The following is a 19094-nucleotide window of genomic DNA, read 5'->3' as shown; positions in this document are numbered from 1 at the left end:
TAGTAACACAACATAAAACCAAAGGGACTTACCTGTTCAATCTCCTTGGTCTTAGTTGCAATTGCTTTGGAGCGGCAAAGAAGCTGGCCATCCTCATATAATTCCGTATTATCCGTTATATTTGTTTCTGTTTCCTCTGTTTGTTCGACATACAATGGAGCTGAAGATCCAGCCTTGAAAGAAAGATAATATTCACAGTTCTGAGAGAAAAAGACACAAACTCATAATATGACAGCAAAAGTAAAAACCCAAATACATTCAGTTAAATATGACTTTGATTATCAAGATCATTAGTGAAGTATTATTGCTACAACCTAAAATCCATATTTCTGTAACTGTTAAACACGTAGAAAACATGACATTATAGAAAATCTGTGACTCAGTCTTAATTGTGTAAGGACAACAATGTCAGATAACCTTTACCTGCCTCTCCTCTGAGAAGAAACTTGTCTATTTAGTATTTATCACAACCAACCAGCAAGAAATCCACAATTAAAGTGGGATTAGCTTTCTGGGAATGGATAAAGGTAACAAAACCAAAGTTAAATAGTCAATGACAAAATCAGAAAGAACTCTTGCAGCATTCAGGGCTCTGGGTTAAATATTAAGGAAAAGAGATACCTATTACATAGCAATAGAAAACACGTGCTTAGAGGATTTCTAATAATATCAGAAATCTTACTGAAGTATCGGATTTCATAGGCTTCCCTCTAATATGGAAATTGAGGCAGTATTCCTGCCCCAAAGAATACAGACTCACACCTCAAGGAGTCTATATAGAAAACATAAAAAGAGAAGAAATTACTACAGCATATTTAAATGCAATATTACACAACAGATTTGTACAATAGTAGAGTAGGGATTTTATTTTTTTTTGTAGTAAGATTTGAGAATTGAAGTAGATGCATAAAAATTTCATCTGTTCAAAACTAAAGAAGGGGAGAAACTTAAGTAATGTGTAAGAGAAAAGCATTTGGAAAAAAAAAAGAGTTGAAGTGGTCCTGTGAGAGTCTGCTCAAAACTCAGAAGCAATATAAACCATGAAGAGCACATCCTGCATCTCTTCACTGCACTAAATCATGAAATGCCTAAGTAGAGGCTGATAAAAAGTTCAGTGCAACACAAGGTTCAACCATCACACACTATGCAAGATAAACAAACTGGAAAAAAAATGTTGCAATTCATACATGACAGCCATACATGACAATCAAGGTGAGAAATAGCCTTTCTTCTAGGGCTCTGTATGAAATGTCTCACCTCCTTCATTAGCATTCCTGTGGCACACTTTTAGTCAATAAATCATCTCAGACTCCTCCATAATCAACAACAACTGTTTCATTTTGAATCCTTCTCCCACTGCAGAGAGGAAACAACTCTTCTCCATACGGCTCACTCTGTTCTCTCCTCCATTGCATTACCTTCCCTTCATCAAGAACGAGTGATATTTCTCTTCAGCACTGCTTTCCTGAATCTCTCTCCAAATAGAACTGCCCATTCATATGTTCTCCTCTACAAGGCGTCCCTGCTTGGATCAGTTTGCTCCTTCTTTTTCCTCACGTCACCACCTTTTTAAAATTTCTTTTTCCTGGAGTGGCTCTTTTACCTAACTGTATCTTCCTGTTAATATCAAGAAGTTGCTGATAGCTATTACATCAATGGACCTGATTAGAGAATTCTGATAAATGTAGAACCAGTCTGTTTATTTCTCAGATCTAGATCTTCGGTTCCGTAAGTGTGAAATACAGGGAGGAAGTTCAGTGCTTCCCAAGACACTTCTATTTTCCCTCAAATCATTTACAAACAAATATAAAATACAAACCCATTAACTATAAAGTTTAAGACACATGACTTTGTAAAGTAGGTACTATTTTGTTTTTGTAAGACTGTTTCTGAAGTTGAAAAGCAGGCCTGCTGAAATGACGGCAGGATTAAAACAGACTATATTACAAAAAGAAACAACGCTACATGACTTTGATTTGTTTTAAGCAACAAAAGGCAGATGTCTGCATCAAAAGATGTTAGTTAAAAGACACCATGCTTACTAGGTTCTTTCTGCCTTCTCTTTGCAGAAATTACTGTCTACTAATCTTGCCAGCCTTGGCTTTGAAAGTCCTGCCAGTCATATAGTCTTCCTGTGACTAAAAGCCAAGAGACAGAGTAATGTTTGTCAATCTGTTCAGGACAGAAAGGCAAGAAAGTCTCCAAAAATGGTTAAGGTATAAAAGGTGATAAGGGCTCTCCCAGAAACCCAGTCCTTTCGCATACGGTGCTGGGCTGAATGCTCACATGATCTGAGAGCCCTAGGACTCCCATCAGCAATCCCTACTAACCTGCTTTCTCCCACAGTCAGGGATTCAGGTTATCAAGTAGGTCCCATATTTGCCCTAACGCAAGATCCACAGATGAATTGTCCAAGAGCAAGAGGTTTGTCAGTTCCTTCTTGCTACAATTAACTTCAGTGGTAAATACTGAACTACTTAGCTTTCTCAATAGGTTATTAACGAACACTCGCAGAGCCTGAAAGCCTGCTCTGTTAGCAGAGCAGTGAAAAATGATCACTGAAAAGGGCTATAATCATACTTCAACATACGGGCAGAAGACAAGGAGGGGCAAGAACAGATGGGTCTAAACTGACGATTAATTAGTGCTGAGTATTAATGAAACAAAGGTTTGGGGAAAATAAATACACCAATCTATCAACCACGTGCAGTAGCAAGGATAAAGACCTAATTTTTAAGATGAAGGAGGATTGCTTCCAAAAAGCAATACCTGACATGACATGACAGACTGCCATGGCATGGACCTGAATTCAATAAACCAGAGTTTCTCTTCTGGTCTGATGTTTTACGTGAACGCTCATATTTTGACTCAGTAAGCCCTTGCTGGTTTCAGGGAGCTCAGTAGGCAAGCCAACTTACACCAGTGCAACAGTTCCTTGGAGAACCCATGGGAGAGCTAGAGCCTGATTTTGTCAATTGTTGCTCAATATGAATTCAAATCATAGTAACAAAACACACTGTTTTTGTGGGTTGGTGTTGTGGTTTTTTTTTTTTTTTTTTAAAGCTACAAATATACCATCATCAACACAAGGCTTTAGTTTCCCTCTCTCTCCCTTACACCAAAATTTCACAGTACAGGCAGACAATTCTAAGCGTAAATTATGTGTCTTTCAGGAAAGTGCTGAAAAACTAGAAGCTACTGTTGTAACACTTATAACAAAATACATTGATTAATGCTCCTGTCTTACATCATACTCTGTTCTTTCAGGTAAACTGCTTTCATCCACCTTCTCTGCCTTTTCAGCTGCCCACTTGCTTGCGGCTTCTGCGAGTTCCTTTTCTGATAGCCTGTTGCTCTTATCCAAGGCCTGTAGAAAAACATTACAGTGAAGGTTTGAACATGAAATATATTTTCACATGGAAAGACATCTTCAAAATTAAAATAAACAGTTTTTTACAACATCTTGAAATGGGAAATAAGGAAGCCGAAGATTCCATTTGCTGACTTGTTTAAAAACAAAAAAAAAAGTTCAGGAAAATGTTAAAAAAGCATCATATTTTCAGAATCAGGGTTTTTGTTTTGTTGTTCAAACCTCATATAACAGAAAAATTTGAGACCAGCTGAGTTTAAAGACAAATGGATCTAATGGATACTATGGAGTAATCAGAAACAAATGTGGATTGACCTTATAATTCAATGCAATTTTCAGTCGTAAAAGGTATTGTGGTTTAACCCATTTGGCAGCTCAGCACCACACAGGCATTTGTTCACCCTCCCCACCCAGTGGGATGTGGGAGAGAACTGGAAAAAAAGGTAAAAGCTTGTGGGTTGAGATAAAGACGGTTTATTAGGACAGAAAAGAAAGAAAAATTATAATAATAGCAATAATAATGATAATAGCAATAATAACTGCCACTCTAAGTTAGATATCAAAAAAGATAAAAAAGGCAACTGCCTGAAAAAAGATGCCATAATGTCTACCCAATGGTTGTTCCACCTTAGCATGTAGATGGACAAAAAAAGCAAACAAGAAAGAAACAAAGAAAAAGTTTATCATTAGTTCATTGCAAATTACATAAGCGTCCAGAGGAAGCAAATACTAGCAAATGCTATAGGATTCTGTGTCATAAAGACACAACCTGTAACTGAATTCAGAAGAGAAGTGAAATACAAAATTACAAAATTATAATCAGCAAAGTCAGGAGGTGACAGAGATAAAGAGGAGTTCGATATGCAAACAAGGTACTAAGAGGGTTCCTAAGAGGAAGGGGTAATATAACTCCCAGCTCACCTTTCCAAACTACATGATTATTCTTAGACTAATTTCACTATCAACAACTGCTGCCGCCGCAATGTTCTTATTCCCCAAAGTATGCCTAACTTTTGCCCATAATCTGACTTCTTCCTAGCTGCCAGAAAGTCTTGTATTGTGGTTTCATTACAAACCTCTCCATTTCCTCAAATATAGTTCTGCAAAAAGAAATAATCAATATCTTTGTCACCAATTGTTATCTTTGCAAAAAATGAAGATAAAATCTCACATGCCTTACAATGTTTCTACAAGCTGAAAATAGAAACTAGCCACTCTAGTATCTGGAAGACAGCGGAAAAAAAAAAGTTTAATCTCACTAAATTATGTGGGTCACATGTGAATAACATGTATTAAAAATACTGAGTGTATTTTATGTAACAAAGTAGTAGCATTTCCACAGGTACACACTATTAAAGGTAAGAGAAAATTAAAAGAACATGAGCACACTTCTCAAAGGAAAACATTTGAAGCTATTTAGGTTGTAAACTAGCAAGAAATGCACAGTCCTGTGGAAAAAAACTTTTTTTTTTTAAATCAAAAAAAGGGTGTCTTTTCATTTTTTATTATGCATAATGCAAGAACAGCAAAAACCTGTCAGTTTTCTGCTATCTTCTCTGGGAAGCTTTCCTTGTCTCACATCTGTCTTTGGCTTTAATTATGTTGGATACAGCCTCCAAGGTTTGTAGTCCAGAAAGATATTAAAGAAAAACACAAAAGATGTCATGCAGTAGTCAATTAAACAGGTGGTTAAGATCTGATAACACCAGCGTGTATTAATTCACAGGCATGAATATGTAAAAAAAAATTAATTATAAGATAGATAAAAAAAACCTTTTCAGATTTGCATACAGTTAAAGCGAAAAGAGATATTGCTGTGGAAGCATATACCTTTACAAGTATTTCAAAGTTAAATTATTACTTAGAGCAGTGAAAATTATCTCCTTTAATCTAGAAAATGAAGCATACAATTCATTTCTCCATTCTAGATTGTAAGACCCTCGCCCTAGAGATGTTTATCATGTTTTCCCCCAACTTTTTTGGTTGATATTTCTACGCAAGTGGAGCACTTACACACAGCTTAACTGGTTAGTGTAATCCGGCCATCATCCCAAGATGCTCCTCGGACAGAAAACAGTACATTACAGGCAGATGTGGGGACTTACAAGGGACAAGTGATAAAACGTCACTGAAGTAATTCCATTTTTGCAGCTTATGTATACCCAATAAATACTTGTGTTGTCTGGGGAAGATTTCAATCAAACAAAGTTGCATTTTGTGTGGTCTACATCAAGTGGATATATGCAAACCTCTGGTACCAAAAAAAAATAAATATATATATACATATATCAATACAGCATAGATCAGAGCTGACTGGAGAGGAAAGCTACACAAAGAGTACTTTATAGCTCAAGCTCACACTGCATATTAATACCATAGCAAGAGACTTTGCGGTATCTCTTTGTTCTCACAGATTTGTATTAAAGATTTGGTATTAAGCTGTGGGATGTTAAGTCTGTAAGCAAAATAGGTGAACTAATTATAAAGTTTATTTTCTAATCCAGATCACTGCAACTTGTGCCTAACAGCTTTTATCTTACTTTACTTATTTACATCACTGAAAATAAAATACTTGCCTCCCCCCTTAAGGACATTGGCAATTAACTAGTGCCTAGCACAGCACTTCCAAAAGAGCTGCATAAGGAATAAGTACTTAGAATGACATAGCACAACCAAAACCTGATTTTTTTTTTTTACCCAGTTAATTATTTCTTTAAGTCTCACCTTCTCACAACAGAAATACCATTCTCCCCCTGCCCACCCCCCCCCCCTTTTTTTTTTTTTTAAACATTCCACTGTTTTTTTATTAAAAAGACCCCCAAGAACCAGGCTAGTACATCACGCTACTTAGGGTGAATGCTACTTTTTAACAGGACCTTATTCACTCAGAACAATATATAGCATTGTTTCTTTATTTTTCATTACAGTATTTCGCAAAAACACAGGGAAAATACTCCTGTGGAAGCTCTCATTTTAACCTCAAATACAATTTTCAGGCAAGCGGTCTGTGATGTGAAAATGTTTTTACTGCCACAGGACAGCCAGAACAAAACTGATTGTTGCTGATTGTTCATTAGCGTTTATTAGTCTGTCTGTTTATCTAATTAGCAAGATTATGTAGTTGGTGCTCAGCCGACAAGATTTTTTTGATGGGAAATTAAACAGCATCATTTAGAATCTTAAAAGACATTTACCAAACCGTTTTGCAATGTGGCTCTCCTCCCAAGGAAATGCTATCATTCTTGCCACATCCCTACGCAGCCCTGCTTCCAAGCCAACTCTTCTGTTCACATTACCTTCCCAATCTGTCAGACAACTTCACCTGTTTCCAAATCCAGTCACACCTTAAGAATCACTAAAGGATGGAGTTCAGTGCACGTACATGCATGTCCTATTGATCTTTTGCTCCTAAAATCTGCTTCCCCATTTTTATCCTCGCCATTCCTTTCCTAGCATACTCCAGGCTTCAGAAAATAGTGATTTTAAATCTATCTAAAATGTCCTTTCTCCTAAAATAAGACAGTGACTACAGAATAAAAAGGGTTGTTGGTGTCATCATTAGACACACAGCATTAGCAGCACCCTCCTGCTAGATAAAGTAAAACCATCCTCTCTGCTGGACTGTAGGGCAATACAAGATGCTCCTTACCTTAACAGCTGCATACAGTATCTCCTCCCAAGTGAGCGGAAAAAAATAAATTAATTCCAACAATGAGCAACCTGAAAGCATGGTGAGAAGTACTCAAAAACCAAAATTCACCTTTGATGATGGTACTGCTGTGGAACCCGAAGGTGATGCATCTCTTGACGTTTTCAATGTCTGAACTGAAGTCCTCTCTTTACCTATAATAAAAGAACAAATTAAGAACTGCAAAATTACATGAGATACATATGCTGCAAATGTATTGGTTCTCGTAATTTATTGGCAGAAAAACTTCAGTGAAATTTGCTCAACTCAGACATGAAATCTATACCCTGCGCTATCCGATAAAGTCTGGTAACACTTTCTTCTCTTTACAAAGAGAGAAGAGAGAGTTGTTATACTTGGCAGATCTAGGAAAACCTTATTACGCAATATTTAACTGAGGAGCATGTCAATATGATTTGGCAAGATGATGTCATTTTACTTTTTATGTTCCTGTAATAAGCTTAATTCTAGCAGATGAGACGAAGATTTCCTATCTTTTTATTATGTTAGCCACCAATCAATCACTCCAGGAAACCAGGCAGTGTAGGAACTGGTTTAGCAGCCACAGCGCATTGGAAAGCTCTGCAGTGGGAAATCCTGTGTTATATGAACCACAGGCTAAATTCTCTTTGTATTATTAGAGGTTTTCTTGTAAGTAAACCAGCAAAATGCCACTTCAGATCTACTACGATAATCACAGTCTGTCTACAGCCTTGCCACAGGTTGTACACTGCCCACAGCAGTACAACTGGTTGCAGTGCAGACTACTGGTTTTCAGCCTGTGGTCTACGGATCGCATCTAAAAGGATCTGCAAGAGGTGAACAGGTAAAACAAGTCTGTTGTCAGCAGGCGTAAACTTACTAAACTATTCATATTCACTGGAAATTGCATGACTGTTCACAAATGGAAAATACAGACCTATCTTGGCTTCAATTAAATTTGTACCAGTTTAATTAAGAAAGGGATGAATTAAAAACAAGTCTATCAAGCATTCATGAAAATTTGGATATAAATTATTTGAGCAGACTTATTTAGCAGAACCAATATGGCTTTAAATTAATGAATTCAAGCAATAAAAAGCAATAAAAACATTACATCTCACTCCTAACAGCTAAGTTATTTTCTTTTTTACTCAATGCTATAAATTATGACCGCATAGTGTTGTGTATTTTGAAATACTGCTACCTACCAAAAAATATAAGGAAAAGTCTATGCAGAATGCATACGTTTCACAATAGGAAATCATAGAATTAGAACCAATGAATGGTTTGGGTTGGAAGGGACCTTAAAGACCACCTAGTCACAACCCCCTGCCATGGGCAGGGACACCTCCCACCAGACCAGGTTGCCCAAAGCCCCATCCAGCCTGGCCAACCTGTCTGGATATATTTTCCATATTTTTCACATATTCCCTATGGTGAAAAGTATGCATTTTGCATAGACTTTATGTTTAAGAAAGATTTAAAAAGCTGGTCTTCAACTCTTTCCTCACATTTTCATGTCATCTGTGTAAAGTAGGCTGGTAGCACAAAGCAAAGATCAAACAACTGCTCATCTCTGCACATTGTTAGAGGCAAGTGAGTTACCACCATGATGCTGAAGGCCTACTGATCCATGCAAAAAATCTTCACAGCTACTGACAGGTCTTTCAGAAACATTACTGAAAATAGCTGGGGAAATTACTTGGACAAAAGTAAGTTTTCCAAAATGCACTTTAGCATGATTTTCAAATCAGGGACTAAATAGAAAACATTTAAAAACATAGAAAGCGGCTGTATTTAAGAATTTCTAGTGGCCATGAAACCAAAGATGAACTATGAATTACCTTTAACCATGAAAGATCTTTAATAATGAAAAGAACACCAAAAGGAAAGCTGTGCAAAATTAAAAGCTGCTATAAATACAATGCATCTGACAAAAAAAAAAAGATGGAAATAATCACATCTTTAATCTGTCACACTCCCCAAAGCATAGAACGTCACCCTGACATCACCAAATAACACTCAAGTTTTGCTCCTGTGATACCTGCTTTTCAGCCTCATGAGCAGCCACATCCTTTCTAAAAAAAATGCACAAACTATTTCATCTCTGCCTTCTACATACCTCCTTCATCACACTGGATTCTTTAGAGATTACCTAACTTGAGTAGATTATATGTTTGTGCTTGAATAGACGGAATTAGTTGAAAGAGGTGGCAGTAAATTAGTCAAAATTAAGAAGAGAAAGAAACTGCTGTTTAATTTTGAGGCCCTTTATTCTGAACATACGACTATTCTGAACTCAGAAGCCCCAACTGAACTACTGAATAGGATACTTTCTAAGTACTGCTATTTGCATTCCTACATCTCCTTGGCACAGCACTCTAGAGACCCCTTACTGGACTGGCCTGACCAAACAATGCCACCCTACTTCCTACATGCTCACCCAACGTATCTAGATTGAAAGGGCTCTTCCCATGAGCCCCTTCTGTCCCTCTACTCCAAAAGCTTCTGTATTTCTGTTTTGTTTGTTGAAAGCTTTTTTTTTTTTTTTAATTTCTGAATGGCTCGAGAGCATGAAATATTCCTCCTGCAATGGAAGTCATCAGGCCAAACTGATTCAGACAGCATGGCTTTAAATAGTATTACAATATTTAAAGTATTAAAAGTTCAGCATGAAATCGTATACAATTCACTTATTGAAGAATCCATTTTTCTAAAATGGACAGACTAAAATGTACTGCTGACATATAAGACATAGGTCCCGTTTTATTTTCCTTTTAAATATGTAATAGATGAGCTTACCTAAGACAAATCATATTCAAACAGTATTCTGGAAGTTTTTAATAAAACATTTATAACTTGCAAGTAGATTGTTTTAATTCAGTCATCTGCAGGAACAGATGAAACAGTACTATTTTCTGGGGAACAAGCTATTATAGAGAAATAGTCAGTGTACGAGCCATCTGGTCTCTTCATATCGATTAAAAATGGAGAAAGGTGTTTAACCATGGAATTGAAAGTAAAACCCCAAAGCCACAGACATAAATATAACCATCTGTCTTGACTGGCATCTTTTCTGTTTTCTGAAGATGTCTGCTTCCACCTCGCCACTTCCACTACTGTTCGAGTAATTCCGCCAATGCACTACAAAGGTGATAGAAGTCAGCTCGGAATTGTAGGAAATGCCATAAACATTTATATGTTTTTCCAAACTTTTTTTTTTTTTAAATGTAACTCCTTGTAATTCTGATCTGTACATCGACAACACTCTTGCAAATACAATTGAGTATTATATTCTTCTCTTCCTCTCCTACATTTACAGGAATTTATATTCACTGAGTATTATTACTAAACGTTAAAATAATTGCAATGATCAGTTAGAAAGCTAATTTGTATTCTACCACTAAGTGAAATAATTCCTCAGTATTTAAACAATGTGAACTGAATTCCACAAGTACCTTTTTGGAAAGAGGAGCTACATAATGGTCTAGTATGCCACGTATCAACTAAAAAAGAAAAACTAATTAATTAAAAAAAACTACTGTCAAAATGAACAGTAGGTTTGTATAGCTCACTAGAACAACATTTGCAGAAAGGAAAATCAAATCTGATTAATTTACATAAATTGTAGAAACAGCAGTAGCTAAGATTATAACATACTAAAAAAAGGAATTTTGCTTCTTTTTGCAAATTAAATATTTCAGGTTTTCACTTTTAAAACAGATGATTCATTAGATTTCTTTAAAGATTAACAGCTGAGCTTTTTACAAACCAGGACATATTCCTTTTGTTCTTGACTGTACACTTCTTTGAGGAAAGCAAGATTTGAGAGAACCTGACAACGAAATTAAATTGCTAAAAAAATAAAAAAATACAATAATCCACCAGCATCAAAGCCCTAACAACACAGTTCTAAAAACATTTTCAGAAAATAAAACAAGTAGCAGCATGCACCTTAACTTCTTCAAATTTTTAATCCCCCTTTTCCCCTGGTTGCAGGAATAAAAGCCTTCATCTTCTACAGCTGACAGCTGAGTTTCTTCTAAGGGAATCCAGAGAAGCATTTAAGAAGTAAAAGAAGCATTTGATGCTAAAATGAAAATAACAAACTATACTGGGAAAAACTGCACAGCTGAGAGTTCTGCAGTCAGTCTAGAGGTGCTGTTGAAATAACACCTACAATCCCACACACGAAATACATAGAGGAACAGACAGTATAATGAAGCAGCTGAAGAGCAGATGTAATTGGTACAAGATGTCTAGTTTTCTCATCGTAAAAGAGCATACGTAAAGAGAAAGGTCGTATAATGAGTTGAAGTTTCACCTCACTAACCAGTTCTCATCATTAATCCAGCATTACCTTGCTGAGAAGAAATATTTCTTTTATGTAAAGATGACATACTTCTGCTATGCTGGGACTGGTGAAAAGGATAGGCTTTGCTTCTTTCAGGAGAGTAGCTCCTGCTGCTGACACTAGAGCCAGATCTGCTGTGTGGAGAATCCCTTCGGCTCACTGGCGATTCCCTGAAGAAAGGAGAGTCCCTCTTATGAGGGGATCGCTCTCTCATATAATGAGAAGGATAGAAGCTTTTTCTTCTGAAGCTGTCTCTGATGTCCCTTTGAAGACAACAGAAAAATAAAAGTTACTTGGTTATCCTTCCATTGTTTGTACAACAGTGCTGGATAATACAACAGCAACCTTTTATGTCTGATAAATACAAACAGACTAGCTGTCATCTGAAGAACAACTCTGAAACAGTGCTATGTAATGAATAAAAAACAAATAGAAAAGTGGAAAAAAAGAATGCATCTTTTCTGTCAAATTTCATTCAACTACATCATAGCTAGAAGCTAACCCCACTTCTGTTACTTGATAATGCAGCTAAAATATAAGAGGACAAGGCATTCAAGAAATTGAGATTCTCACATTTTATTTTCTTCAGATTCACTCCACACTCTACCTTACCTCGAAACAAAGTCTTACTATCACAATAGACAAAATGCATACACAAATATTGCTCACACTATTTGGCCGTTTTTCCATTCTATTTTTCTCTTACCTTTACTTTCATGGGACTATCTCCCTCATTTGACTTTACACACCTTGCTACAGGAAATATCAAGGGATTTCAGTTTATTTCCAGCAAGTACAAAGAAAACTGCAGAATATCTCACCTCATGCTTATGTACCCACCCAAGGTCAAGCCCTGGATGAAAAAAAAATGTATTTAATTATAACTATTTATAAGTCTGTCTTTTGCAATATGCAATATTTACTTCAAACACTTCTGTAAAATGCCACAGACATGCTCAATATTACATGAAATCCATCTGATTTGAAAGTATAATACAGTAAACACTAAAAGGTCCTACTAAATTCATGTATTTTAACTCCAGACCATAACCAAAACATACTGGTTACCTGCAAATTATGTTGATAAACATATGTAAAGATCCAAAAAAACTACCAAATTGAACTTTGACTACAGAATCTCCAACGTGCAAGCAAACATGTACTGAACCTAGACCTGTGGCATTTCCCTCAGTCAGAAGACAGCTTGTGAAGAGAAGCAAGTACTTCTCAGCTCCTCTGGCAATCAAAGCATTGGTAAGTCAAAAATAAGGACTTCAAAGCATGTAGAGTGAGCCAGAATGTACCTTTTTCACGGCTTTTCTCTCCTATTTCTCATCATAGTCCAATATTAAAAATAAGGGAATGCCTCACAAAGACTAGCACAGATCTGGTGGCCTCGTTTAGCACAATGTAGCTATAGCTAATTTTATGTTGATGGAGAAAAGGAGAAAAGCCCTCTAGTGTACAATTCCTGTAGCATGTTACAGACACATACTCTTGTGGTGGCTAACAAAGGACTTCAGTGTGCCAACGGTGTTTTGGACTACTGACACTATGCAGGTAGCACCACAGTAACACAAGCACTCAAGGCCACTCACACTGACGTGTTTTATACAGTACTGATTTACTTTTGGCATGGAAAGCACATCTACACGAGTGGTTCTTCTTCAGAGCACAAAAATCCCACAAGCAATACTGAGGTTATTTTACAATAGAAAAATCATGGGGGCAGACAGAGAGGGAAAAAGATGTGTTCACATAGACGGTAAAACTGCAGACAATCCTTCAGCTTATTTTTCAAATTCCAGGTGGAATATAGTATCAGGAAGATAAAAATCATCTATATTTTGAAAGTTTTCATATTAAACGGAAGCATGAACAGATAAATAGCTGTCAGCCACTCTGGTTTTCAGTCAAACACTAGTGAGGCAAAGCCAGTTTTTACAGTTCAATAATTATTTCACTGTTAACAGGCTATAGGCCTTTCTTAGCTATCTTATCTTAGCATACTTTACAGGCCTACATAGCGAAATTGCACAAGACAACGTCACAAAGTTTTGTATCTAAACGATTTTAATTTCCTTTCTGAACATTTCTTCTTCTGTTTCTTGTGACACTTCCATCTTCCCAAGCAGGCCACCACAAGAGACAATTAAGAATTGTTAAATAGTACTCAATATAGCAGTCTCTACACAGTAGCCATTGCACAGATATTTGCACTAACGAATGAATCACGGAAGCATAATCCTCCTGCTTTCTTCAAAGGCCCTAAGAGCAACAGGAGCAACTTTGAACGCTACTGTTCAGGAAATGTGTGGAATAACCAGAGACTTTCCCGAAGGAAATAACTGAAATGATCAGGGGCTGAAATAACATGCTTAATGAATAAACACTCTAAACCTTTTGTCTTAAACTTAGGAAAAAGAAACCTGAAGTCAGATGAGTTCAGTCCTATGAGATGTAGGTGAAAATAGGAAAGTCATGCATCGCGTATATTAAATATATGAAGGGTTCAAGTAGAAATAAACATAAACTGGAGGAAGAAGGGAAAAAAAGACAGCTCAGACTTCCATAATGGTAAAAAGACTAGCTCAGCACTTAACTAGTTTGTCTCAGCAAGTCTCCATAAATATTTGATCAAGATGCTCTTTAATGAATAATAAAAAAATACTTATCAGGAACGGTTTCGGTACAGCACACTTTCTATGCAGCTCCCTCCTAATGCTCTCTCTTGGATGTGAAAAAACTGTGCTTCACTGACTGTAGCATCATTCTCATTGATGTTAAACACAGACTTTAAGAAATCATCTCAGCTTTTAGAGACGCAGCGCAGGACAAAGAGGCATTAGTCTTAACCAACAGTAATACAGAGTTAGGAACACAACATTACAAAATATTACAGTGACCAGCAGTCAACAGAAAGCAACTACAAATGTTTTTCTAAACGTGTAATTGCACAACACAAGAAAAGATCTATTAGGCAAATTCTGAGATTTTACACGTTATTTGTTGCATTACTCTCTGTAACACACAGAGTGCCTTTGACTTTATTTATTTATTCTTAAAGCTCCAGCTTTCTGGCAGACTGGTACACTGCTTTTATGCCCAAAGCACGTTTTTATGAGCAAGTTATTAAGCCCTAGTATATAGAGCAGTTTATTATGGAAAATTTTACAGAGCCCTAGCTATCTAACACATATAACACTAATATGCACATAAGAGTTTACAAAATATCATTGGAACACTTTTAAAGAGGAAAACATTTTAAAACCTCATTCTGCAGCAATATTATGCACAGAAAAGGAGAAATTTTATTTATCTGTTTTCATTTCATCACCCTAGCTAATTCTTCACTGGACCCAATCTCATACCCAAACACTCAAGCTATTAACTATATAAAGGCTGTTTCGGACAGCACAGCAACAACACAGCATTTCTGATGTTTTCCATTAATGTAACAAACCACACTGAACAGAACAAAACAAGCATTGTTTTACCTTTTTTTTTTCCCTTAAATACTTAAACTAACATACACCTGCAATTTGGTAATGAAGGCCCCAATTCAGCAAAGCAGTTAAGCACGTGCTTCAGATTCCAACACATACTCAAAAGGTTTATTGAGCAGGGACAATATTTAATAGAGATTCAAAATTTTTGCTCAGCTCTAACTTTAAAATAGAATGACTCCCTCTAATAACAAATAGAGATTAATCCCCTTTAAATAGGCTCCCTCTTATCTCCATACTTTGTGTTTACATCTCACACCTAGCCCTGGAAAGCACGAGTTAGTTCTCCCAGCAGTACTGCAGTAAGAACTATCAGCTTTTTTAACCTCCATGAAACTTGACCACGAAATTCTCACTAAAGCTGGTAATCTTGGATGAGCTCCTGAACTTTCGTAAGTAAACAGCCGTATATACACCATCCACCAAGGACAGCTGAGGGAAGACCATAGGTCTGCGAGTTATTTCAGTTAACCATCAGATCCAGTTCCCTGGAGGGGAAAAAACAAAACAAAAAGAAATATAGAACAGGCAAAAGTATGTCTTTTTTTTGTGTACTAGGAGACCAAGGGAACACAGCACATGGGAGCTTTTCAGTTGCCAAAGCATAGGAGAGATGATCCTAAGCTACCACTACCGCACTGAGCTCTTCTGGGCTCATTCTCCCCAACCACTAAGCCCAGCAAACCATTCAGCGTTGGGGGAAACTGAGGGGCTACAGGAAACCCTCAGTGTGGTAAAGATTAAGTTAGGAGAAGCAAAGACTAACACAAACTGCTGTGCCAGTATTGTAATGTGAGAGAACAGAAAGGCAAAATTCAGCCACCTACTAGATATGAAATGCCTGGAGTGGAGGTGTAATTATGTGAAAGCACACCACATAAGTGCAAATTAAGGAAAAAGCTGCACAATCACAAAAGAAAATATATGAGGAGAGATTAATAATCAATAAGAAAAAGAATGACAACATACATGGATCTGTGAAATAATCTGAGTTTTTTTCTCATTGAATTCATGCTGCTAGGCAACTGTGTACAAGAACTCATGCTTACTGTTCTCTTTCAAATCTATGGGTTCTTTCAGTAACTCACAGGTGAATGTGGTCTACCACCTAGAAAAAAACATCAACTGACAAGTTTACATGACCCATCCCATCTGAGAAAGATTACTGTTACTGCCAAAAGGGTTAAATATTCCATTTATAGGCTTAGGGTCAATTATTAACCTTGCTTTGAAATAACTCACAGAATTTTGTAAATTGAGGAATGTATACACATTTCTTAAGACACTGGACTTACGTGCAAAAAGATGGAGCACTTCTACGAATACAGGCTGGGGAAGTTGGGGTTGTTCAGCCTGGAGAAGAGAAGGCTCCAGGGAGACCTTAGAGCAGCCTTCCAGTGCCTAAAGGGGGCCTGCAGGAAAGCTGGGGAGGGACTCTTTGTCAGGGAGTGGAGCGATAAGACAAGGCATAATGGCTTTAAACTAACAGAGGGTAGGTTTAGATTAGGTATTCACAATACATTTTTTACTGTGAGGGTGGTGAGGCCCTGGAACAGGTTGCCCAGAGCAGCTGTGGATGCCCCATCCCTGGAGGTGCTCAAGGCCAGGCTGGATGGGGCTTTGGGCAGCCTGGTCTGGAGGGAGGTGTCCCTGCCCATGGCAGGGGGGTGGAGCTGGGTGGTCTTCGAAGTCCCTTCCAACTTAAACCCTTCTATGATTCTACAAGCTACCACAGACAAAACTTGAACTCTGCTTAACTTACACCTTTTCTGTCTCAAAATACGCTGTGGGGGAAAGGGAGAGAGGGAAAATAAAAAAATACCAACGAAGAACCTTCCTGCCTTCTTTGCCAGGACAATGCAGGGCTTAGCAGAACTACCAACGTGATTCAGCTGACATGGAAAACATTTATCAAAGTATACTACATCCCCGACCTCTAAATTTCTCAAAATTTGCTGCATGTTAAACACCCAAAAAGGAAACATGAAGGGTCAAGAACACTTCTAGCATTTTGAAAGTAAATCTAGGTGGTTGAAGATTCTGGCTACCATCTTCTCTTCTGGAACCCATTCCCTTCCTTTCCAAAGTTTGCAGTATACATTTATGGAAAAAAACAGCAATTTACTTTAGCTCTGCTTCATAGCCTTTCTATAATCCTTTGTTTTTGTCTAAAGATCTTTATGCTGATTTACCATAACTAAAACCAATAAATTACAGTATTATAGATACAAATAATCACATCTGACTCCATCAACCTTCATTTGAACATCTGAAATGATGACAAATTTCTTATGACAACTGGTTTTGAACATTATAGCTGAGCAATAACTACAGTCCTTGAAAATGGCAGTTGCTTTAAATGAAATTAACATAATTTGGTCTAGTCAATATAATCTCATTAACAGCTTTTCACATGAAGGTAGAAGGCAATAGCTATTGCAGGACAGTGATAAATCTTGTGAAGAGGATAGCTAGACATACAACATGTATACCAAAAAAATTAAAAATACAGTACTATAGAAGTCACTGTATGTAAATACCAAAACTCCACACTAATGGCACTTGTCCACCTTATTCGATATGAAATCTATTGAACTCATCTTCCTCCTCCACACCCCCAGATATCATGGCAGATGAGGGGAAAAAAAAATATAAAAATTAAGACAACTCGAATATTACAGTACCATTAGGTAGAAGTGTCTACGTCCATTGATCAAATAGCCAAGCTATGCAGTTCAGCTGAAGCTGGAAATCAGATTACTCCTCTCTTTATCCTCAGAAAAGAGCATCCTCTTTTCTACTGTCATCAAGGATGTAATTTATTAAATTCGCTGGAAGATAAACTCAAACAACAGAAGTACATTTAGACTTAGACTTTTTCTATTATCTGACAAACTACTGTCAAGCATACCGATTATGACAAAGGAACAAGTAGGAGTTAGAGTCCGTATAAACATAGATTTAATTTCCACAGAATTAACAGCAAACAGATTTATACAACTATATGAAGAATGAAGACAAAACTATAATGTAAATTAGACAAATTAAGATCAAATCAGACAAAATAGCGACATTCAAATGCATGCAATCTTGGCTTCTCTTCTTTTCAAAAATGACAGCTTAATAAATCCTATAATTTCTCTACAATAGAAAATGAATCATAGATCTAAAGTTCCAGAGCTCATATTTGCTTAAAGTGGTGCACCAACCTTCAATTTCTAATAACAGCTACAGCAATTTCTTCAGCACAAAATATAGCTGATAAAATATTTATTAACAGACATTACTGTAGGGCCAGATCTCATACTCTTGACTTTATGAGCAGCATATCATCCCAGAACAGTCACGCGGTTCAGACAACAATCTGAATGAATAAACTTCTCAGTATAATAGCAACTGAATCAATTCCTAATCAGATTTAATTCAAAATTGACACCACTCAAATCTTGTATCTCAATATATAAGCTTTAAATTGGAAGAGAGAGGAAGCAAGATATGTTATCTTCACACACTCTACCCAGATACCGTAACAGACCAGAGAAACTGGTTATCATTATCACTTCCAGAGGAAGTTCTAATGGGACAGACCTTTCTAAATCAGCACTCAGACATCTCACTGTCATTTTACCACAGGCACCAAGACCAGAACATGGGAAAGAACTTTAAAGAGTTTCTCTGTGGTCCCAAAGAGCACAGGGCTGACGGGGTGGGAGACCAAAAAAATTCTCAAGTAGTACAGAAAGCAAACACAATGGAATCGAGAACAAGTATCTAAGGATTGTAACATTGTATGAAACACAAGTAAGCAGCTCCGTGGAAGTTTTAAAATAAGTTTATTGTTTGTTTAAAGATCTTCTAAATCAGTGTGAGAAATTACATGAGACTTTGGAGAAAAGTAAATGCTGTTTATAGTCACGCAACTTTATATTGCCAAGTTCCCAATCAAAACAAATTGCGGGTGGGTGGTGGGGTTTTTTGGTTGGTTGGTTTGGGGAGTGTATTTTTTGTCTTTTTTTTTTTCTTCTTAAGAGAACAAACATCTGAGCATTATATTCTTCTAAAAAGAGCAGCATATAAGAGAAATGCCAACACACTTCGCAGTTGGTGTTTGCCATGTTACAAGCAATGCAATGCAGGCAAACATTTGTCTAACAATATACACACTAAGCACCACAAATAAAGGAAATATTTTTG

The 19094-nt window shown here is 36.9% G+C and overlaps 1 protein-coding gene across 4 annotated transcripts in view; it reads right to left on the bottom strand.

The window, feature by feature from the left end:
• PPHLN1 (periphilin 1) overlaps positions 1 to 19094 on the bottom strand; it is a 71994-nt gene that overhangs the window by 31239 nt on the left and 21661 nt on the right. For 2 of the 4 annotated variants that reach the window (XM_035544222.2, XM_035544221.2), the window contains 4 exons: positions 11401 to 11657; positions 7131 to 7213; positions 3248 to 3367; positions 33 to 173 (listed from right to left, as the gene is read on the bottom strand). In XM_035544222.2, coding sequence (XP_035400115.1) covers positions 33 to 173; positions 3248 to 3367; positions 7131 to 7213; positions 11401 to 11657 — 601 coding nt within the window. The remainder of the gene's footprint in view (positions 1 to 32; positions 174 to 3247; positions 3368 to 7130; positions 7214 to 11400; positions 11658 to 19094) is intronic. The other 2 variants (XM_035544224.2, XM_035544223.2) reach the window with 1 other exon arrangement.

The sequence above is a fragment of the Cygnus atratus genome, chromosome 1, assembly GCF_013377495.2.
Source record: "Cygnus atratus isolate AKBS03 ecotype Queensland, Australia chromosome 1, CAtr_DNAZoo_HiC_assembly, whole genome shotgun sequence".
In the NCBI taxonomy this organism is placed as follows: domain Eukaryota; kingdom Metazoa; phylum Chordata; class Aves; order Anseriformes; family Anatidae; genus Cygnus; species Cygnus atratus.
Note: the sequence above shows the minus strand (reverse complement) of the source record. Positions and strands in the feature narration are given on the sequence as shown.